Consider the following 24211-nt stretch of genomic DNA (forward strand, 5'->3'; position numbering starts at 1 on the left):
AAGCTCAGCAGGAATTTCGATGCATCAATAGAGGTCTTCGGCTTACGAGAACACTTCCTTAAGATAACACAAGAGCTAAAAACATGAAACCCCAAAGGGAGGGAGACTTTTATTTTTATTCATCTAACCATGTATTAGTTATTTTGATAAGACTTTTTGGCCAAGTAAAGAGTTCTACTGATGTGGATTTAGAAGCAAGTCGTTTTAATAAAAACAAGCAGCAAAAACAGCTCTAACTGTAACCAGCTCTTAAAGCTTGAGTACGACTGAGGTTCCATTCTCTCCAACTGTTCCAGCTCTTCTTAGAACCCGTCTGGTAGTCAATAATCCGTTAACCTGCTACACATACTTCAATTATTTACAGTATAGAGTTCAGAGTGAACAAGGGCACTCCATACTTCAGTCTGTCTGAGCAGGGCCACAGGGTCCACAGGGGTCAGTGAGAAAGACCAACCACTGCCTGCCCTGCCCTGCCCAGAGGCTGCTCTGTCAGTTAAGGAGCCAGCTCACAAACAAACACGCTGCCACTGCTGGCAAAGTGGTTTAGGCCTTGTGACCATTCTCAAATTACTGATGCTACAAAGTGCATTCTGGGGGAACATTTGGGCAGTATGCACATTCTCTTGTAGACATTTGCTCAATTTCACTCTATTCTTTAATCCATTAGATAGACATTGATATCATGTGCCTTCTCATGCTGAAGCCACTAGCCTCTTTTTCTACGTACCTATGTAATGTAAAATCAACAGCATCTAGAGGCAGTTTATTAAGAAAAAATGCTTTTTAGTTGCTTGTTTTCCCCCCAAACAAACACCCATTTAAAGCACATAATTACTGCCTCTATTTGCATAAACCTTTCATAAGGAGATGCAAAGGCAAGGGATTTAAAGGGTTTAAAGATATGTACATGTATTTTTGTGAAAAAAAGCTATGGTTACAGTCTATTGGTATACTACTTCCTTGTAACTAACTGAGGGTTTTGGATAACATTGGATTCAACAAATGTTTTCGCTTTCTATACATTTACAGTGCCTTCAGACACTATTGACTTTTTCCCACATTTTGTTGTGCTACAGCCTGAATTTAAAATTGATAACATTTAGATTTTTTGTCATTGGCCTACACACAACACCCCATAATGTCAAAGTGTAATTATGTTTTTCGAAATGTTTGCAAATTAATAAAAAATGAAAAGCTGAAATGTCTTGGGTCAATAAGTCTTCAAACCCTTTGTTATGGCAAAGTTCAGGAATAAAGATTTGCTTAACAAGTCACATAAAACCTTGCATGGATTCACTCTGTGTGCAATAATAGTGTTTAACATGATTTTTTAATGACTACCTCATCTCTGTACCCCACACAATTATCTGTAAGGTTCCTCAGTCGAGCAGTGAATTCAACCACAAAGACCAGGGAGGCTTTCCAATGCTTAGCAAAGGTAGATGGGTAAAACATCTACAATAGCAGACATTGAATATCCCTTTGAGCATGGTGAAGTTATTATTACACTTTGGATCAATACACCCAATCACTACAAAAATACAAGCGTCCTTCCTAACTCAGTTGCCAGAGAGGAAGGAAACCGCTCAGGGATTACACCATGAGGCCAATGGTGACTTTAAAACAGTTACAGAGTTTAATGGCTGGCATAGGAGAAAACTGAGAATGGATTAACAACATTGCAGTTACTCCACAATACTAACCTAATTGACAGAGGGAAAAGAAGGAAGCCTGTGCAGAATACAAATATTCCAAAACATGCATCCTGTTTGCAACAAGGCATTAAAGTAATACTGCAAACAATGTGTCAAAGTAAATCACTTTTTATCCTGAATACAAAGTGTTAAATTTGGGGAAAATACAATACAATACCACTCTCCATATTTTCAAGCATAGCGGTGGCTGCATCATGTAATGGGTATGCTTGTAATCGTTAAGGACTGGCAAATTTTTCAGGATAAAAAATAAATGTAATGGAGCTAAACACAATCCTGGTTCAGTCTACTAACCACCAGACACTGGGAGATGAATTTACCTTTCAGCAAGACAATAACCTACAACACAATGCCAAATCTACACTGGAGTTGCTTACCAAGAAGATAGTGAATGTACATGTAAGACCTGAAAATGGTTGTCCAGCAATGATCAACAACACATTTGATAGAGGTTGAAGATTCCAGGTGTGGAAAGCTCTTAGAGATTTACCCAGAAAAACCCACAGCTGTAATCGCTGCCAAAGGTGATTCTAACGCGTATTGATTCTAACATGTGGTTGAATACTTATCTAATCAGCATATATTAATGTTTTATTTTTCAGATTTGTTTTTACGAATGCAAAAAATGACAATTGCAATCCATTTGAATCCCACTTTGTAGCACATTTTTTTGTTGTTGAAAAAGTCAAGGTGTCTGAATACTTTCTGAAGGCACTGTAGGCTACTACGTCACATTCCTCTGGGATTTGATCTGTTAACCTATAATGTCCATCAGTCTATGAACAATACACTACTATGCTTTTGATTATAACCATACACAGCTTTGGGGCACCGCAACATAACCTACCACTAGAGTATAACATCAAACCCCTATATAGCCTCTACATGTACGTACTCTATGCATCACTGCAATGCTAAATGCCAGACTGACATGACAAATCCATATCTGTCTGCAGGGCAGTGAACTCAAAACATGCTGGTGTCAGGGGAATCACTCCAACTGCAGGGAAGCACAACAACCCCATGGAAAAGGAATACAAGTTCCTGACAGTGGAACGAAAAGCAACCCAATCTGATCATGCGGATTAATAGGTCAAACCAGCAGATTAATAGGTCAATTGAAACTTGCCTCTGTGTGTTTTTGTCGTCTGTGGTGGTTAACCTAATACAATGTCCTGTCTTGTCCGACGAGTGACTGTGATTCTGGGACAAGCTGGCAGGGAGCTGGACGTTCCTCCCCTCCCCTCTGGCTCTGCCAGCAGTGTATTAAAATAAATCTGTGCACAGGTCCCACCCCTGCATGTTAGCCAGACATTACCTTATACAAGGCTGGCTCCAGTGCATTCCTCTGTCTCCCCTAGCCTGTGAGCAGCTTTTAACCCCCCTGCTTCCCCTGTCCTCATCCCTCCCTTCACCCTAGTGTGGTTCTGTCTCTGTGTGTACATGATCTCACATGACTCAACAAAACTCTGGGCCTGGAGAGGGCTGTCCAGAGGCTTTCCCAGGAGGACGAAGAATGACTTTGTGGAAGGGACCCGGAGCTCTGCCGGTAATTTGGCTCAAATTACCCGCTTGTCAAGCCTGGTGAATTTGGCTAAAAATGAAAGAAAGCGGAGCCCACGACAGGCGGATGAATGAACCCAGCGGTCCCCCCTGATAACTGGCCTCCCAGTTCCCCCCGCGCCACGCAGCGTCTCCGGGAGGACCCGCTCAGCTCGGAACAAAGATGTTCTAATGCTGGGCACGGCTCAGAGTGCTGAGAGCATTCCAACAACAAACATTCCCCTTTTCTCAACAGAGGAGAGTACTGAAAGAGAAAGGGGGGGGCGAGTAGCAGAACGAATACATGATGAGCCAAAGTGAGAGGGAATTCCTGTGCTTTCACTCACTCTCCCCATTTGCCCCTCCTGTAAACATTCCCACTCTAAATTTATAAAAGAGACATCACTCCAAAACAGAGCAGCAAACTCAGAGCCAGCCTCCAGAATCCAACTGAAACAAACATGAACACAGCAGATAGACAGGCCAAACTTTCTCTGGGCTCTGAGAGAGAACTGAAATCCCCCCCATCCGGCCATCAATCGGAACAGTCTTAAGTCTTAAGTCTTAAGTGTGAGGAGTAGCGGTCCTGGCGCTGAGCAAGAGACGTAAGTGCTGCTAATGCAATGAGGAATGTCCTGACGTGGAGCTCCTTTAAATAATTTCATAGCTGTTTACCGTATATGTTCAGCTCCTATGAGGTCTACACGGGTGTTCCAGACTGCCATCTGGTTTCTATTTGGAATTGCAGATGCAGTGACAACACTGGTAGTTGCACAGGCTGTGAAATGAGTGCATTTTTAGCTTTGCAACAGGTCAGTCCCGGATGTCGGGTTCACCTCGCACAGCAAACACACACGCACCCAGTCACAAGAGGGATTGTTGTGACGAGATTCTACCTCATTTCGCCTCACAGGCCAGGCTACACAGGAGCATCCTGAAACATCATCCTCACCTAACAAAATACCTAAATGGCAAGAGGAGATAAGTGGCACAGTAGGTGTTAAAAATAGGCCTCTCTGGGACAGATACAGAAGTTTTTTTATTTCTGGCATTTACAATCTTGCGTGGTGACTCTTGCGCGGTGACTATGTAGCTGAGGGAGAATGTCACAGCAGCGCTGAAACAAACGGTGCACTCCAGACAAGATGCTGAACAACAGCCACTGAAAACATACTGTCCAACTGTCTGAGAGGCTCGGCATCCAATGAGAACAACAAAAACAAAAACATTCTCACAAATGCATTTGTCTCGCTGATACAAAGTGTTCCACAATGTCTAAATGGGGCTAATGTTATCTGTGAGGCATAGACAACCCTGAAAAGACCTGGGATCCTGCCTTTTCAGATTGAGGTATTCTTTGTTTTTTTTTATGTCAGTGCTGCTATACATGACATCTTACCATGTAAAGGATCATGAAAACATTACATCACACCAGAAAAATCCAAGTGAGAAATCAAACCTTGATAGGTGCAGTTTACTGCACATCAATCAATGCCTTCTGAAGGAAAGGGAAGACAGAGGGAGAGAGAATCCCTGAAAGCCATTTGTTTAGCAGAAGACTTGATTCAATAGATTCAATAGACATCTGAATCACACTCCGGAGGTCGAGTTTATTCTCCAACCCGTAAACAATGAGCACTGAGTCATGTTATAGTATGAGCCATTTCTTCTGCGTAATAATGAAATATAACAATTCTAATTTTGCTATGCTCTTGGTTTTAAAGAGGGAACTGAGTGTTTCCATTAATTTTATCTCACAATATTGTAACTTTAAATTATCCTACCTATCAGTGATATTTGCATGCCATGATATTTGGAATGAATACAACTTTATTTAAACTACTTTGCCCTTCTCAAATTGAAGCTTGTTATAAAACGCATTTGTTCTCATACAATTGATTGATTCAAAGATATTCCCAATGTATAAAATGGCATCATATCTCTCTCTCAGTGTCACACCTACATGCAACATGCCTCAGAGTGACACAAACAATGGCCTCTTTCACTGCCTTCCCCATGCTGGATGAGAATAGGTGCACTATGGGAGCCAGACTGCTTGCTTGTAGTGCACGTGGATAATTGTGAGACATTCAAGGAATCCAAGCATTGGTTCATGTCCCTTTAACTCACAGGCATCTGCTCTTGAACTATACGGTTCAATTAGCCCCCCCAAAAAGTTTGCTTTGCAAGATAGGCATCATGGAATTTTAAAAAATGAATCAGGATATTTGGGTTGAGACAGACCTTGCCACTGATCCTAAGGCACTAGCATGTACTCTGAGCAGGTCTTAGCCATGTTACATAGCTGCCTAGATGCCATCCAGGTGGTCCGAGGCTAAGTGCTCTCATGGGTTGTACTCTGACTATAACCATTAGCATTAGCTCTAAGCTACAAACCTTGTATATGAGACTAACAGCAGTGAGACACAATGATCCATTGTGCTACTAATTGTACACACTTTGACATTATTTTACAACACATGCATTCAAATGGGATCTTATATCGGAATTGAAATATTTAAAAAGAGTGAATTGGGAAAAGTATATGAATTAATTGTTGTTTCTGTTAAATGTTTCTACATAAATTTGGCTACGGCCAAAATTCTAGCACCTGCAGAGGAAGTCACAAAAGGAAGCTTTATTTCCGTAGCAATTTTTGAAATAAATAAATTGAATCGCTTAAATATATTTAGTCTGGCTGAAAATGTGTTGCAGAGAACTCTGTCAACTAACAGTTGACCACACAGTTCAACTTGGGGTATAATTCCTAGAGACTACAATCATCCGACTCCAAGGATTTCTTAAAGAGTTTTGTGGCTCAACGTCTCTCCTCCCAGCTTTGCCGTAAACCAGGGCTCCGTGAATTAGGTTGAGATAGACCTGTCTATTTTCTTCTGTTTCTTCTGATATGGTCCATAAGCTAAGCAACTGAGGACATCTTTCTTGCTACGCAGTTCAAAAACATGGGGGGAAAAGTCAACCCAAAGAAACATATTTCTAGCAAGTAACGTGTGCTGATGAATATGACTTTATAAACATAATACTAGATAAGTGGTAAATAGTCGATAGACGTTCTTGTCAAAGTAGCAATAAAAAGTAGCATTTGTGACCACAAAATACTTTGCTGTATAACATGAAAACAGCTTCCTTGACAACATAAATGTTACTTTGAGAACATCGGTTACTTACAGGTTTGTCGTCCATGGTGTTAGTAATCAGTAACAAGTCATTCACCAGCAGCAGTGACTCTATAACACCAGCCGCACTGCTATGTAAAGGTGTTATGCCAGTCATTTGATTGGCAGCTCAGGGGTCTGTAGTGTGGGCTTCATGTATCACTCTCACACACACACAGACACACAGACACACAGACACACACAACTCCTCGCAGTAGCACTTCCCATTGGCTTATGGCCCAGACCAATGACAAAGACTCACAACCAAATATGTGTGATGTCAATCTAACTATCTTATCACAACTGAAATAAAACATTCCAAACACAAGCGCACATAAAGGTCACGAAGCACAGATGTGCCTACGTAGTTTATGTTATGCCACAATTTACCCTTCAAACAAAAACCTGATAAAATCTGCACCATCATCACATCATAACAACAAAAGATCTGATCTGCTAACAGTTCTAACTTTGATGTCCACCAAAGAGGCGGCAAATCAAATTGAAGAAGCTTGTAAACCGCAATACTACTCTATAAATTGGACTGTGCATGATAATCAAGCCACTGAACCAAGAAAGGTGCTTAAAGAGCTGCAAACGTATAGTAGTATGGCGCAGTTTACTGGGGCTCAGTCCACTGGATTGATAGCAATCTATTGATGAATCACACTGACTTTACAATGCTTCATGGCTACTCATTACCCTGTTCAAACAGATGACACAATGTCAATTATGAATAAGGTAAGAGAACGCTAAGCTAACCTAAAAGTGGATGCTAATTCTGATTAGGACTAATTTGCTTCCTCCCCTCCAAAAACAGCCTCTGAGAGTAAGAGGAAAGAGATGCGGCGCAACAGTAATCCATCTGAACCTTATCCATCTTAAAGCCTTTCGTGCAGGCGGCGCTAATCGATCCAGATTCTCTCTGTCGGTGATGGAAAAAACACGGCGAGAGGAGCTATTGTCTGGAGAACGAGTGGGAGAAAAGAGCAAATGCCATTGACGTGGCCATAGATACAACTGAGAATTGATTATACAACAGAATTATCAAGTTAATTCATCTAAAACTATCCTCCGTTGTGTTCAAAGTAGTGCTGAGCAATTAGTGCATTTTGAAGTCGGTTCGGTTTCGGTTCGATCATTTAAAAAAAATTATCACGGATTTTGATTTTGGGTTTGGATAATTATTTTAGACATTAAATGCAATATGTGGGTTTAATGCTGTGACTGCCTGTCTGTCAAACCATAGAGAAGAAATACAATACTATGGTTTTTGAAACATCTCTCTAGATAAAAACTCATACTTCAGTTGTAGGTGTATTAGAAATGTGTAAACGCCTCAAAATGATATATTGGATTTTGTAAAGCATGATTGGGTAAATACAAGGTGCAGGTCAAAAACATACAAGTTCTAGAGACATGTATACTACCGTTCAAAAGTTTGGAGTCGCTTAGAAATGTCCTTGTCTTTGAAAGAAACATTTTAAAAAATAACTTCAAATTGATCAGAAATACAGTGTAGACATTGTTAATGTTATAAATGACTAGCTGGAAACGGCAGATTTTTGCCATGGAATATCTAGATAGGCATACAGAGGCCCATTATCAGCAACCACTCCAGCGTTCCAATAGCACATTGTATTAGCTAATCCAAGTTTATCATTATAAAAGGCTAATTGATTATTAGAAAACCCTTTTGCAAGTATGTTAGTACAGCTGAAAACTGTTGTTCTGATTAAAGAAGCAATAAAACTGGCCTTCTTTAGACTAGGTGAGTATCTGAAGCATCAGCATTTGTGGGTTTGATTACAGGCTCAAAATGGCCAGAAACAAAGAACTTTCTTCTGAAACTCGTCAGTCTATTCTTGTTCTGAGAAATGAAGGCTATTCCATGTGAGAAACTGCCAAGAAGCTGAAGATCTGCTGAAGATCTTGTACAACGCTGTGTACTACTCTCTTCACAGAACAGCGCAGACTGGCTCTAACCAGAATAGAAAGAGGAGTGTGAGTTGCACAACTGAGCAAGAGGACAAGTACATTAGTGTCTAGTTTGAGAAACAGACACCTCACAAGTCCTCAACTGGCAGCTTCATTAAATAGTACCTGCAAAACACCAGTCTCAACGTCAACAGTGAAGAGGCGACTCCGGGATGCAGAGTTCCTCTGTCCAGTGTCTGTGTTCTTTTGCCCATCTTAATCTTTTCTTTTCATTGGCCAGTCTGAGATATGGCTTTTTCTTTGCAACTCTGCCTAAAAAGCCAGCATCCCAGAGTCGCCTCTTCACTGTTGATGTTGAGACTGGTGTTTTTGCGGGTACTATTTAATGAAGCTGCCAGTTGAGGACTTGTGAGGCGTCTGTTTCTCAAACTAGACACTAATGTACTTGTCCTGGTTGCTGATAATGGGCCTCTGTACGCCTGTGTAGATATTCCATTAAAAATCAGCCGTTTCCAGCTACAATTTTCATTTACAACAGTAACAACGTCTACACTGCATTTCGGATCAATTTGATGTTATTTCAATGGACAAAAATGTAGCTTTTCTTTCAAAAACAAGGACATTTCTAAGTGACCCCAAACTTTTGAACAGTAGTGTATGTAGATAAATACATGAACATTTATTAATTGTGTGGACTAAAAGAGACTCAAAAGGGAACATCACATTTGTAACAATGGGGGTGGTTTTCCAAGCAACATCCTTCAACATCCTATTTTATCTAAAAACATACATACATCAAAGATCCACCACCATATTTTAGAGTAGGTATGGGGTTCTTTTATGCTCATGCGTTCTTATTTCGACGTCAAACACAACACTGTGGTGCGTGGCCAAAGAACTCTATTGTTATGTCATCTAACAAATGTAAACGCCTGGGACCTCATGTATAAATGTTGCGAACGCACAAAACATGCCACAAAACATGCGGGTGCCAGTTTTTCACATAGAAGTAAGTGTTTATAAAAAACAAACTTGACGTGAGAATGTGCTTAACCTCCCGCAAACTTTAGACCATGCGTACGCACAGTTTGTAGTGATTGAAGTATTGCACTGCAAGAAGGCAAAAGTAGCCCCGTAGCCTTGTACAAATGGGGAATGTATGATGACACTCTTATTCATAACAAATAAAACAGGTAGCTAAATATAATAACAAGATGCAATCATTTGCCGTTAGTGGAAATGATCCTTACACAGGTGCACCTTGTGCCCGGGACAATAAAAGGCCACTCTAAAATGTGCAGTTTTGTCACATATCACAATGCCACAGATGTCTCAAGTTTTGAGGGAGTGTGCAATTGGCATGCTGACTGCAGAGGTGTCCACTAGAGCTGTTTTTTTTATATTCATTTTCTCTACCATAAGCAACCTCCAACAGTGGGTGGGCCTGGCTCCCAAGTGGGTGGGCCCCTGCCCAGTGATGTGAAATCCATAGATTAGGGCCTAATGAAATTATTTAAAATGCCTGATTTCCTAATATGAACTGTAATTATGTAAAATCTTTGAAATTGTTGCATGTTGCATTTATATTTTTGTTCAGTATATTTAGGTCAAATAGGCATCTACAGTGAACTCCAAAAGTATTGGGACAGTGACACATTTGTTGTTGTTTTGGCTCTGTACGCCAGCACTTTGGATATGAAATGATACAATATGAGGTTAAAGTGCAGATGCTCAGCTTTAATTTGAGGGTATTTTCATCCATATCGGGTTAACCATTTAGAAATTACAGTACTTTCTGTATGGGACCAAAAATATTGGGACAAATTCACTTACGTATATGTATATTAAAGAAGGTCAAAGTTAAGTATTTAGTCCCGTATTCATAGCACGCAATTTACTCTACAAACTTGTTGGATGCATTTGCTGTTTATTTTGGTTGTGTTTCAGATTACTTTATGCCCAATAAAAATGAATGGTAAATGATGCATTGTGTAATATTGGAGTACTTTTATTGTAAATAAGAATAGAATATGTTTCTAAACACTTCTCCATGAATGTGGATGCTACCATGATTATGGAAAATCCTGAATGAATTGTGAATTTTATTTTTTATTTAACCAGGCAAGTCAGTTAAGAACAAATTCTTATTTACAATGACAGCCTAGGAACAGTGGGTTAACTGCCTTGTTCAGGGGCAGAACAACAGATTTGGAACTTGTCAGCTTGGGATTCAATCTAGCAACCTTTTGGTTACTGGCCCAACACTCTAACCACCTGCCGCCCCTGCCGAATAGTGATGAGTGAGACACACAAATATAATACCACCCCCAAAAATGATAACCTCCCATGTTATTGTAATGGTGAAAGGTTAGCATGTCTTGGGGGTATGATATTTGTGCGTCTGTAACTTTCTCAATGATCATTATTGAGAATTCTTGTTTCAGTCTATTCATATTTAAGCAATACGGTTCGAGGGGGTGTGGTATATTGGCCATATATCACAAACCCCCGAGGTGCCTTATTGCTATTATGAACTGGTTACCAACATAATTAGAGCAGTTCAAATATATGTTTTGTTATACCCGTGTACGGTCTGATATACCACGACTGTCAGCCAATCAGCATTCAGGTCTCGAACCACCCAGTTTTTAATGCATGTTATAGGATGGTAATACAGAGTGACAAGTAGCCACGTTAGGAATACTCTGTACAGGAAGAGCTACATTCAAAATGTCAAACTCCATTGTGGATTTTACTGAGCCATACTTTAATGTTTTCCATTCCACAAGTGTGCAAAACGAAATGGAAAATCCATCCCTTTTATCCATGGTTCTAACTTTCACTCTCTCTTTTAAAACACGCACCATTTAAAATGGTAAATGTTCATATTTAATAATACTAGCAAAATTGTAATTGTATACTCTTTGCTATTCTTTTTCTTTATGGTAGTGTTGAATGTTCTTTTCCGAATGTGTTTTCTTTGCTACACTTCTGTTTTTTTTCATCGAGAAAACACACCACACACAAGAAACAGGCACAACTAGCCACACCACCACACAAAGCTCCTCCACCAATGGCAGCCAATTGTGAGGCGGAGAGAGAGCTGCCACCGCAAGGCAAATCCTGTTGATCTGGTCGTGAGCCAACTGGTTTACAGTATTTCAACAGGAAGTGGGCACTACGCCCCTGCTCCTCCACGCCCACCTCCTCTCTTTCCGCCCTCCTCCCAACCACCTGTGCAAGTCTCACAGGATGAAGATCCCCAACACCCACCAGTCTCATAAACACTAGCTAGGTCTACAGCTGCACCATACCCAAAACCACACTACGTACGTGTTTGTCTACTTTTACACTCTACTGCTTCGATTTCAATGATTTCAATGAAAATATTGTTCTGTATTTTTAGGAACTTGTATTTTGACCGTAATAAAACACATTTCAAAATGTTTTAGAATAACTGACGGTAACTGCATGATTCTAAGTATGAAATGGTTATACTTGTATAATTGCAGGGGCAAATCAATGGAGTAGCCTACACATGAAAACAAATAGAGAGAAGTTCCATGAAGCTGATTCATAGATAATCATTATTATGTCCTGACTTGTTTATCTTGACCCTGGAGAAAGGGACTCATTCGAGAAAGAAAAAAAGTATTATTATTCATACAGTGTAAATCATCAGACACAGATGTTGGAGCTCTGTGTTAACATCGCCTCACACACACACAGGGAATATTTTGTTTTTCGGGCGAGCCGTTCTGATATGCTAAGCAGTACTAATAAATACGTCTAGAAGGAATGGTGACCTTTGCCAAAGCCAAGGGTTACCTCAGAGTTCACAGTAACGGCTGACTTGCCCTGGGCCTGGGTCTGGCAGACAGACAACAACAGACTGCCACGGGATCATCCCAGCTCTCCCTCTATTCTCCCTCCCTCACTCCCTCGCTCCCTCACTATAACAATGATCTCACTCCCCTTACCAGGACTCCACTGATTGTTTTAAATACCTTCCACTCTCCAATACTTGAAAGACTGCTGTCCCCCCCATTGACTAAGGAGAGAAACAGGAAAAGGGGGAAACAAAATTATCCTGGCAGGAAATGTTGGGCCCTCTAGCCACCTTGGGACTCGGGTTCAATCAGGTATCAACCTATATTATGTTAAATGACCGACAACGACGACAAAACCCTTGTGATTTAATAAGGCTCGGTGAGAGAGAGAGCACACATGGAAAAAATATCAAATTCTTTTACGGAAGAATTGCTGTTGGCAGGATTGTGAGGAATCCGATGATGACATGGGTTGCCAAGGTGAATGAAGTGAAGGAATACCTCAACACCTAATACCATATCTCTGGAGAAATGAAGATTACGGAAATATTGACAGTATGCCTGTGGACTGTTCATTTGAGAATTTGCAGGTCTGTTGCATAACTCAAATTACATTTTACAATATCATATTTTTTAGATTTGCACTTTTAACATTATCTATAATCAGAGAGGAAACAAAGAGACCAAAGATAACCCTGAAGGAGCTGCAAAGCTCCACAGCAGAGATTGGAGTATCTGTCAATAGGACAACATTAAGCTGTATACTCCACAAAGCTGGGCTTTACGGAAGAGTGGCCAGAAAAAAGCCATTGCTTAAAGAAAAAAATAAGCAAACATGTTTGGTGTTCGCCAAAAGGCACGTGGTAGTCTCCCCAAACATATGGAAGAAGGTACTCTGGTTAGATGAGACTAAACTTGAGCTATTTGGCCATCAAGGAAAACGCTATGTCTGGCGGAAACCTAACACCTCTCATCACCCCGAGAACATCATCTCCACAATGAAGAATGGTGGTGGCAGCATAATGCTGTGGGGATGTTTTTCATCGGCAGGGACTGGGAAACTGGTCAGAATTGAAGGAATGATGGATGGCGCTAAATACAGGGAAATTCTTAAGGGAAACCTGTTTCAGTCTTCCAGAGATTTGAGACTGGGACGGAGGTTCACCTTCCAGCAGGACAATGACCCTAAGCATACTGCTAAAGTAATACTTGAGTGGTTTAAGGGGAAACATTTAAACGTCTTGGAATGGCCTAGTCAAAGCCCAGACCTTAAACCAATTGAGAATCTGTGATTTATAGATTGCTGTACACCAGCGGAACCCATCCAACTTGAAGGAGCTGGAGCAGTTTTTCCTTGAAGAATGGGCAAAAATCCCAGTGGCTAGATGTGCCAAACTTATAGAGACACACCTCAAGAGACTTGCAGCTGTGAATAGCGATGCATGTTCAAGTTTTCAGTTTTTTTGTCTTATTTCTTGTTTGTTTCACAATAAATAAAAAAATTTAACATCTTCAAAGTGGTAGGCATGTTGTGTAAATCAAATGATACAACCCCCACAAAAAATATATTTTAATTCCAGGTTGTAAGGCAACAAAAAAGGAAAAATGCCAAGGGAGGTGAATACTTTCGCAAGCCACTGTATATTACGACAAAGCATGATGTTGACATGCAATAGTTGATGTGATTCGTGTGTGCCACTCGTGTGACTCCGACTGTATGTCCTCCCTCACAGGTTTGTGTAGACCCTGTGCAGAGATACAGCTTAACTCTACTTAAAGCCCACACATTAGCTTTCTGGCACACCCCTCATTGATGTGCTGCACATTTCTCTGCACAACAATACGTCCTGTATAATGCTGAACACCAGCAGAACAAAAGAGATTGTCACAGGGATAACAGCAAGGATATGACCTCAGGCTAAATAGGAAGACAACAGAACAGAATTCTTTTGTCCTGACATCGTGTCAGGCTGTGGCCACAACACAATCAGTTAGCGTCCGACAGAGATAGAGGGTAACCTTCACAAAAAAAAGAGTAGCCCTCGCAGACTCATGCTTTGAACTATTGAAGAGGAAAGCATTAGCAGTGTAAAACAAGTCGTGAATGAGGACGCGCTGAGTAAGTTAGAGACAGGCAGGCGAGTGATTAATAAAACGTCTAGATGCCGTAAATCGGACTGTTGAGCCCCTCTGCTCCACTAGGAGCTGAAAGTAAGGCAGTGTAAGTTGGTTGGTTTAGTAATGGGAGGTTGACTGGGTGGATGAGTGAGCGGTCGGTCATCGGTCAGAGGGGCTCCGGTTCGCCTCCGCATTTGACTCAGCTGCTGCAGATGGAAAATGCTGACAGGCGGGAGGGGATGGCTCTAAATTTAACTAGGAGGAGTATGATCTATTGCGTTCCCCATACACAACACAGACACCCTGCAGACAAGATCCAGTTCTTCTGCCTCAAATTCACAGCAAAACAGCCCTAATTTGATAAGGTGTGTAACATGCATGTCATCACCACTATGAGAGGAAGGCCCCCAAGGGAGTAGACAACACCTGGAACAGAACTGGGTGTTTTGCTTTGCTCTAAATATAGAACAGGCATCTTAGGAACACTAACAAAGGCTTAGGAAATGAAACAAAATGCAGACAGGGGATTGTCATCTAAATTATACAACTACTCCCATGACACACTGGTGCATTTGCTCTTTGGCCGTTCATTAGCTGGATGTGGTTCTGGTAAAGAACCAATGCCTGCCTGGTGCATGTTGGACTGTAACTGTGCTGCTGACACAGTCAGACAAATAGGCCCAGCTGAGGCTCTTGTTGTGGTTCCTATGCCGCCATTTTCCGAGTCAACTACAGAAAAAAATGACTTGCATCACGTACGTCACTCAAGTCCTCTGATGCTTAAGAGGAGAGGACCACACACAGTGGCAGGGCTGGTGAAAACACGCACAGCCTACATTTAAATGCTCAATTTTAAGACATGTAGCCATGCACTCGCACGTGATACCATAAGAAGATCTACAAATGAGCAAATGCACAGAAAACAATGGTGTGAAAACATAATTAAAACAGACATTGACAGTGACACTGAATGCCATTGCTATACATCTACAAGTGGAACCGAAAAAGGGGTTTGATTTCAATGGAACTGGACAGGAAATGCAGGTGTTGGTATTGACTTCCCATTTAAGAAGCACACTGTTATCCCATCACCAATACAACAACAGTTGTACTGTCAAGCAGGAGCTGAAAGGGACTCATTTGGCATGATACTCACGCCTTTGCCCTCAGATAAGAGCTGATCATTGAGGCTCTTCAGTGACACTTGAGGCTGAGAGCACTGCAAGCCCACTCCTTGGCATAGTCTTGTCTCACCAGAGAGCGCGAGAACACTCCTATGCTGGCGCCTTTTCTGTGAGGGGCTCACCGTGTCCAAATGGCAGCTGTGCCGGCTTTACCACGCCCGCTCCTCACTCTCCCCCAGCCCTCTCTACGCTTCACAAAGGAAACCAGAGGATCCAGCAATGTGAGGAGGACACTTCCAAGCACACAGCACCTCCAAGCACACAGCCATGCCGAGCGCCCATTAGGGAAAGTGATCAAACATGGTGGCGTCTTCCAATTAACTTCTGAACAAAGACATATCACTGCAAAGTGATCTGAAAGGCCTCATTACTACTTCTCCTTGAGTGATTCACTTCATTGGATGTCTATTATTTTATGTGACTAGTGGTTCCATCATCGTCCCTAGTCTCTGTTGTTTTCGCTTAAGCCCAATTCAGACCAAATGTGAGTAAGTTAGTTTCCTGAAATCCGTTTTGCACAATTAAAAAGTAATGGATGATCACGGGATGGGTTCCTAATGAGCATTAAGTTAACTGTCTGCATCAAGGCCTGGGGCCACGTGGTGGGGCTCTGAGGTGATCTAGTCAGTCACTCTCATCCTGGTGGAAAATACAGCAGATGATCACAGACAGTCTGATGACACAGTCACCGGGGTTATTTAGGGGTCTTGATAATCTCTCGCAGGCCGTATAAAAACTCCAAGCAAAACATAGCAATCAGTATCGTGCCTGTAGCGTTTTGCGTGTTATGTGTTTTTGGCACTCTGTCTGTGATATGTTTTATTGTCACATACACCGGATAGGTGCAGTGAACTGGAAGGGAACACAGTGAGGGGCAGGCAACACGGGGCTGTTTCATGGAGGGCTTTTGCAACCGCAGATGGAGATGGATCTGGCACGATAATGAAGTCTGATTTCACATGGTGCATGATAATGTCAGTAAGCATCACTGCCCCGGACAGTGGGGGAGGAGGAACAAAACACCCAGGAAAGAGAGAGAGAGAGGGCGAGAGAGAGAGAGAGAGAGAGAGAGAGAGAGAGAGAGAGAGAAAGAGAGAGAGAGAGAGAGAGAAATAAATAAAAGCCCTTGGCCTGAGTTGCATGATCTTAGAGTTCTCCCAGCAGTGCTGTCCCATCTATGGCTCCCACTGGCTGGAGCCCAGTATAACAAACATGCCTTTGTGCTGACGTAGGTGAACTATGGGAACATGTTTTTTTTTCGTACTCAAGACTGTGATTAGAGATGTTGGGTTTTTGCTGGTAGGGGTTACTCAAAATGCCTGGAGGGATGAGAACAACCCCTTAGCGTGGCAATCCGCAGTTGAAACAATTAAAAAAGGGAATCCCGGCCTTTGTTTTGGTAAAAAGCTGAAGGATGGGCCTGGAGAAAATGTAACCACTATCACATTCATAGTCAGAGCTATGGATGCAAGGACTGACCATCCAAGATATCAAAATTATAGTTTTATTCTATGTTTTAAATGATTATGAGCACGTTTTGAGGCTATTACAGGGTTTGTTTACATTGACAATGTTTACATACATTTGAGTTAAACAAGCTTATATTTTGGGTTCTGATGGGGTGTGACAGTTCAACTAAACTTATGAGACATCTATAATTATATAGCGTTCATAATTTATATGTCAAAAAATGTATGTAGCAGCTACAGACTGCCCCTTTAATGATGCCGAAAACAAAGTTGTATGTGTGAAAACTTGCTCAAGACAGATACATTTAATTTGCCTTTTGATTGTTCCCTTGTAAAAAAACACCTATTTATTTTCCTACAGACAGTTCCATTCATGTGCATAATATACCTAATATCTACAGTGGCAAGAAAAAGTATGTGAAGCCTTTGGAATTACCTGGATTTCTGCATAAATTGGTCATCAAATTTGCTCTGATCTTCATCTAAGTCACAACAATGGACAAACATAGTGTGCTTAAACTAATAACACACAAATGATATTGAATACATAATTTAAACATTCACAGTGTAGGTTGGAAAATGTATGTGAACCCCTAGGCTAATGACTTCTCCAAAAGCTAATTGGAGTCTGGAGTCAGCTAACCTGGAGTCCAATCAATGAGACGAGATTGGAGATGTTGGTTAGAGCTGCCCTGCCCTATAAAAAACATTCACAAAATGTGAGTTTGCTATTCACAAGAAGCATTGCCTGGAGATGTGAACCATGATGATGTGAACCATGCCTCAAACAAAAGAGATCTCAGAAGATTTGCATAAAGCTGGAAAGGGCTACAAAAGTATCTCTAAAAGCCTTGATGTTCATCAGTCTGCGGTAAGACAAATTGTCCCTCTACATGCAAGGTACAGGGCATTGCTAACATGGCAACATAAGACACCATTATTGTTGGAACACAGTTGAGGCTGATTACCACAAAGCAAAGGAAACACAAAGAGGAGTTAGTATGTATGAGTTAGTATGTAGGCCTGGTACTTCTGCGTTTAAGGACGTGGAATGAGAATGGAAAGTCTGCATGGGAGGGACAAACGGTGTCAGGTGAAGAGATCTGGTTCAAGTGTGGGATTTCAGCGGTGGTTAGGCGCTGGGAGGGAACCCTATTGGGACTCATTATGTGTGGATCCTCAAACAATCTGTTTACGTCACAAATGGCACCCTATTTCCTACATAGTGCACGATATTTGACCACGTCAACGGTAAGTCAAATGTAGTGCACTATGTATGGAAAAGGGTGCCATTTGAGACGGGGACAGTCAAATTCAGACAACTTCCCTAATAGTCTATCCCCACATGAGAGGGACATTGACCAGTCATCATGTCTGTCATTATGTGATAAACGGTGAGTTGTGAGGGAAACTTGTGATTTTATGATAATATTGGAATATAAGGTATGCGCTTTTTTCTTCTTCGTCTTCTAGGTAATAGAAGTAACTGACTCTCATAATTACTTTGACTGTAAAATGATGCTGTTGAAAACAGTTACAATAATGCAACAACAACAAAAAACGTAGAAAGGAAAGAAATGTTCCAACCAAAACAAATTCATCAAAGCACAAAAACAAAAAAAATAGGCTATATAATGTCTGATGTAGGTTGTTGGTGTGATATTGCATCATATACTGTATCCAGCCAAGGTTCACTGTCAATGCCTCAAATGATAGATTCAGATTCACTGGGTAAGTGAAGCATACACTGACACTAATAGGGGAAGCGTGCGCATGTACAGAAGATAAAGACGGCAGAACAATGGCATCATATCTGCAGCACATGATTACACAAGTGCTACATAGCGTACATTGCCATATTGATTGATAAAATGCGCATCAATTACACCAATGGGATAAAAGCATAGTTTAAAAGTGTATATTTTCTACTGTTGTGTTTCTTGGTTCAAGAACAGAGGAAATGTAATCCAATTAGATAGCCTATACCTAGGCCTATGAGTTATAATGGTGTTATAGCCTTCTCAAGCGTTGAGGCTCAATTTAACGGGAAATTCGTTTTCAAAATGACATACATCAGTCCAAATCATGAATGATCACTGAAAACATATTTTCAACCCTCATATTCATGGCACAATCAGCCACTGTTGTGCCATGAGCAGTAAGGTTGAAATGCACTAGTAGACAAAGGAATGTCTTGATCCTCTAGTCTAGGTGCATGTCACACTGCTATAGGCTACAAACTGCGGTAACACCGCATTAAAATGTCAACATCGTTCATTTGCAACGCAGCGCTTATTTTTCCAGACATATTCTCATTTGACAACACATGGCTGATGTTAGAGATGAAGATTTAGTTGTTTTGTAAGGCTATGGTGTCATTCTTTGGAAATAGCCAACGCATCGCAATCCCAGATAGCCTAAATGTGCTTCGCGGAGAGAACACACATGACACGTTCTTATTACAGCCGAGCGCAGCAAACGTGGTCGCCTTTGCACAGCATGCGAGAGAGATGGTGTGTAAACTATAGTAGCCTAATGAACGGATCAGAGCCGCTGTCCGTCGGTGATTTCAAGATGAGGACAAACAAAGCCGTTAAGTCACTGCACCAATTATCCCATCGTCAATTAAAACGTCAATAAAAACATTGAATAGAAATAATGAAATTATGGGAAATAGGCTAAATATGTACAACGGCAATAATGCCCTCCACGTTGTTGCCAATGCAAAGTGAGCGATGACAAAGCACGAGGACCGTCCGTGGGTAAAGGCGAAGCTTTTGTGGCAGGTAGGCTATACAGTATATCGTTTCTCAAACCACATTGCTGTAGGAAATGCTGGGCTGCTATGAGACCAAACTGAGGATATGAACTATTGTAAACACATGTAACCCCAATCAAACTTGAGTTAGGACTATAATGCAAATATGGAGAGGGGGGGGATCACATTCTCCCGGTTTCACTGAAATATATGTTCTGGCTCTTTAAATGGCACCCTCGGGCTATTGAGCCGATTGCATTGGCTGCTGAACCAAATAAAGCTCGCAGTCCTTACACAGCAAATATTTCTCTGATTTTCTGTGGATTAATGGGGTGATTGTAGTATAATGGATACTAGTTTTACATGAGTGCAGTTCAGCCAACTATTGCCAAATTGCTTTTTGTTACTCAAAAGCAACAAGTTACACTGTAAAATGTATGCGAGTAAATTATTTTTTAACATCCGATTCGTCGCAGAAGCACATTGAGTAGCTTTAAAGAATATAATATCATTACTAAATAATATAATACTAGCCTAACAATAATGATACTAATCATAATCATTATTATCGTCAATGGAATTTGTCAGTTAGAGTAGCCTAATCGTTAATGTGTAAGCTATACTCGTAAGTTTAATTGCATTGCACATTTGAATCACTCCGAGTTCATTTCTGCAGTGAATGAGGGCGGGAATTCGGACTGAGGGTATTTGCCTTTGCCATGGCCCATTAAACGGTTAAGGTCTTTGCAAGTGACAGCTTCTTTTCTCTCAGCGAAAACAAGAGTCATGCCTAACCCAGACGTGCCTCCTCCTCCTCCTCCTCCTCCAGGATAGCAATGCATTCACTACTCTCAAATCGGAGGGAGCTCAAATCGGACTGACTCAGATCATAACAGGATGTGGTATAGCCTTATGTTTCACTCTTTAAACGAGTGTTCACAATCAAAACTAGGCTAATAGCTACAACCAGACAAAAATGATCAGATGCATGCCGCCAAGTGTTGGAGATTTACGCATGTATTATTTTGGAGAGGTTTTCATATCTTCGAACTCCAAACATGAACAGTCCTCTCACCGTATAAGTTTGGAACTCCATTCGCCGTTATAAACATACTATACATAGTCTATTCGAGCACTTGCACAATAATTAAATCATTAAGACATTCGATAACACATTTCAGTAAAAAGGTTGAAATATGCATGCAGCTCACCTTTTAACTTTCGCTTGTTTTCTTGTAATCCAACCTTTTTGTCCGTTTACCAAATAATTTTTATCACATGGTGACTTCCTTGCAGTTTCCTAAAGCCCCCGACTGCAGGGAGAATACCTTTACTTTACACGATTCGTTTATTTCTTTCTTTTTTTAAATTAAGTTTTGTGGTTATAAAAAGTGTTGTTGTTCTTCTTCAGCAAATGTCAGTGTGTGTGATGATCCTGTGCAGCGTGCTGCTCCGTCTCCGCTGTTTATTACACTCGAATGGAACGCCTACTCTGAATGGCTACATTGTTGACATTGGGCCACTGACGTCATTCTATCCCTCATTCACAACATTACGCCGTGCAGATTGCGTTGGCGCCCCGGGCAGTAGGCACATACTCAAAAAAAATATCCGCAGTTGAGGTTTGTGAATTCCTATTTCGAGTGCGCGCAGCGCGCGACCCTAATCTGTCCAAGCAGCCTCTGTCAATATGAGCAGTTGTATTTTTGATATTTTATTTTACCTTTACTTCACTAGGCAAGTCAGTTAAGAACAAATTCTTATTTACAATGACGGCCTACTCCGGTCAAACCCTCCCTTAACCCGGACGACACGGTAGTGGTTAGGGCGTTGGACTTGTAACGGAAAGGTTGTAAGGTCGAATCCCCAACTGAGGAGGTAAAAATCTATCGTTCTGTCCCTGAACAAGGCTGTTAACCCACTGTTCCTAGGCTGTCATTGAAAATACGAATGTGTTCTTAACTGACTTGCCTAGTTAAATCAAAAATAATTGTGCGCTGCCCTATGGGACTTCCCATCCCAGCCAGTTGTGATACAGCCCGGGATGGAACCCGTATATTGCCATGACTAATACAATATACAGGGCAATTAAGGAACATGCAAGGATGGGCATAGTTATAGTTCTAAATATATATTCCTTTACAAAGGAGGATATTTAAACCAGATACAAGACACCAGCCTTTTGAATTGAATAATATACTTATAATTACGTTATTACCAACGCAAATGTCCAAATCAAGGAACAAAGAATAGCCTAACCTACAGTATGATTCTAAAACGGCAACTTCCTTTTACTAGAGAGAACATACATTCTTACAAGAGTTTAAGTAGATCTTAAACATGTAAACCCATGTTGTGGTTCAGGACCAAGGTGTAGGCATGGAGGGAAGCTGGCGGTAGAACATGAGGCATGTTACTCAGGCACGTTTTGTTCTGGATCAGCCCACATACTGTTTGTACAAGAGAGCTTTGGCTGGAAATGTTTTCATTTATAATGTAAGATTCTTCCTCAGGGGAGTTTGCGTGTAATTATGCATGATCATGATGCTTACAGACAGCTTTTAGTTTTCATCCCAATACATTCAGTTCACTCACTCAACATTTTACAGTGGCACTCAATGAGTGCTGTAACACCCCCATGTTGCTGCACGTGTCTCACTTGTGGTTAGGGACATCAAAATACCAACAGGCATTTGTTTATGCAACAGCAGAGCAATATGGGAACAACGTATTATTATGAGTGACATAAGACTTACATTTGAAACGGAAGAAAAACATTAAACATGTTATTTGAGATGTTTTGCACAGGGACATGAAACCTGAAATGTGGGCCTAGTGTTGGTCTATACTGTTCCCCCAGTTCTATTCCACAACTCAACAAACTAATATCACAATTCATCTAGAAGCCTGCCTGAGCATCTGTGTGCTCCTCAAAAAGATGATTCCTGCAAACAATAAATGCATGATGATTTTCATCGATGCCTGTGGGGACATTTCTCAATACTTTCAGCTGCACAGCATCACAAACAGTAAAACACAATCCCTGCAAGGGATATCTCTGGAAATGACAAAGGATTGCATAGTTATTGGATAGTTCAGCACACTCCCACGGATAGGGAAAAGTGATTCCAAGTAGACAGGCTCATAGCAGCCTCTTGCCAGGCTTGCAATGGTATGTTAGACAGCAGACTAGATCAGACTTTGTATTGCTCTTCATGTAAACTATGGTAGACTCGGGGGGGGTGTAACAACGGGTAATGTACGAACAGAGTTAATGTAATAACTGTTCTATTGGTAATACCTTTTAGATTTGTTATGGGATGAAACGGTTAAGGTAACTTGCCTATTGACATAATAAAATGATGACCTTTAACGTGAGAACTTTTCCTGCTAAACGTAATACGTCAGTACATTAACAGGTGGTTATCACATTAATCAGTGAGGAGCATCTTTTCCGATGAATAGTTGAATAACTTCAATCAAGTAATAGCATACCAAATAAATGCTTTTATGTCGCCTTGTACTTTCCTCAGTTTGATGCACATATCACCACCCACTGCCAATTACAACACAAACAAACTCATGCACATTATACTAGGGATATTTGTGCACAATGTCGAGGCAATCACAAGCACACATTGAAATGTACACACACACACACACACACACACACTCACACACACACACACACACACACACACACACACACACACACACACACACACACACACACACACACACACACACACACACACATAGGCAAGTCAGTTCATAAAAAAATCTTATTTTCAATGACAGCCTAGGAACAGTAGGTTAAACTGCCTTGTTCAGGGGCAGAATGACAGATTTTTACCGTGTCAGCTTGGGGATTTGATATTGCAACCTTTTGGTTACTAGTCCAATGCTCTAACCACTAGGCTACCTGCCACCCCTGGTTCAATTTAGGCTGTGATTCAGGCTATCCACCATTTAAAGGCAATTTGACTCTTGTCACGAAGATTCAGTAAACACTGCAGATGTCCGCTCAAACCTTTAATGTCAACCGTGCTACAACGCAGCTCTTCCAAGACTCAAATTGAATCCTGGGCATTGTTCAACTGGAATATGCCTTTTTGCTATCACAGTACCCATATATCAGGATGAGTACCTTGCTTGAGACCTTGTGGTAGACCGAGTTAGAGAGACCCGGATTAGAATCTAGTCTGTGCCTGGAAGTGTAACAGAGGTGGTTTGGTACAGATATAGGATCTTAATTTGATCACCTTTTTTTTTTACTTGATTTTTCTACAAAAATGTATATTAATTAGAATTCACACAATAGTTCACATTTCCTGTTGCTGCAGGATTATTTTCCTGCTGTGAGAAACTGGTGTAATTAATATCCTACATCTGTAGTTTGGAGTAACCTCGTGTGAGACCTGAAGACTTGTGTTAGCCCCCCCCAAGATACAAAAATCTTACACTTTAGAGCCGTTTTGTGG

General features: G+C 41.1%; 1 protein-coding gene across 2 annotated transcripts in view; it reads right to left on the bottom strand.

Moving 5' to 3' along the window:
• Positions 1–21209, bottom strand: part of LOC112217511 (transcription regulator protein BACH2) — a 99575-nt gene extending 78366 nt beyond the window's left edge. Inside the window, exon 1 of one of the 2 annotated variants that reach the window (XM_024377834.2) lies at positions 20942–21209. Coding sequence is in view for 1 of the 2 variants with exons in the window: in XM_024377833.2 (XP_024233601.1) it covers positions 6447–6551 (105 nt within the window). In the remaining variant the exon portion in view is untranslated. Of the gene's footprint in view, positions 1–6446; positions 6762–20941 lie in introns of those variants that run through there. The other variant, XM_024377833.2, reaches the window with a different exon arrangement.
• Positions 21210–24211: the final 3002 nt, after the last annotated feature.

This window comes from Oncorhynchus tshawytscha, linkage group LG18 (genome assembly GCF_018296145.1).
Source record: "Oncorhynchus tshawytscha isolate Ot180627B linkage group LG18, Otsh_v2.0, whole genome shotgun sequence".
In the NCBI taxonomy this organism is placed as follows: domain Eukaryota; kingdom Metazoa; phylum Chordata; class Actinopteri; order Salmoniformes; family Salmonidae; genus Oncorhynchus; species Oncorhynchus tshawytscha.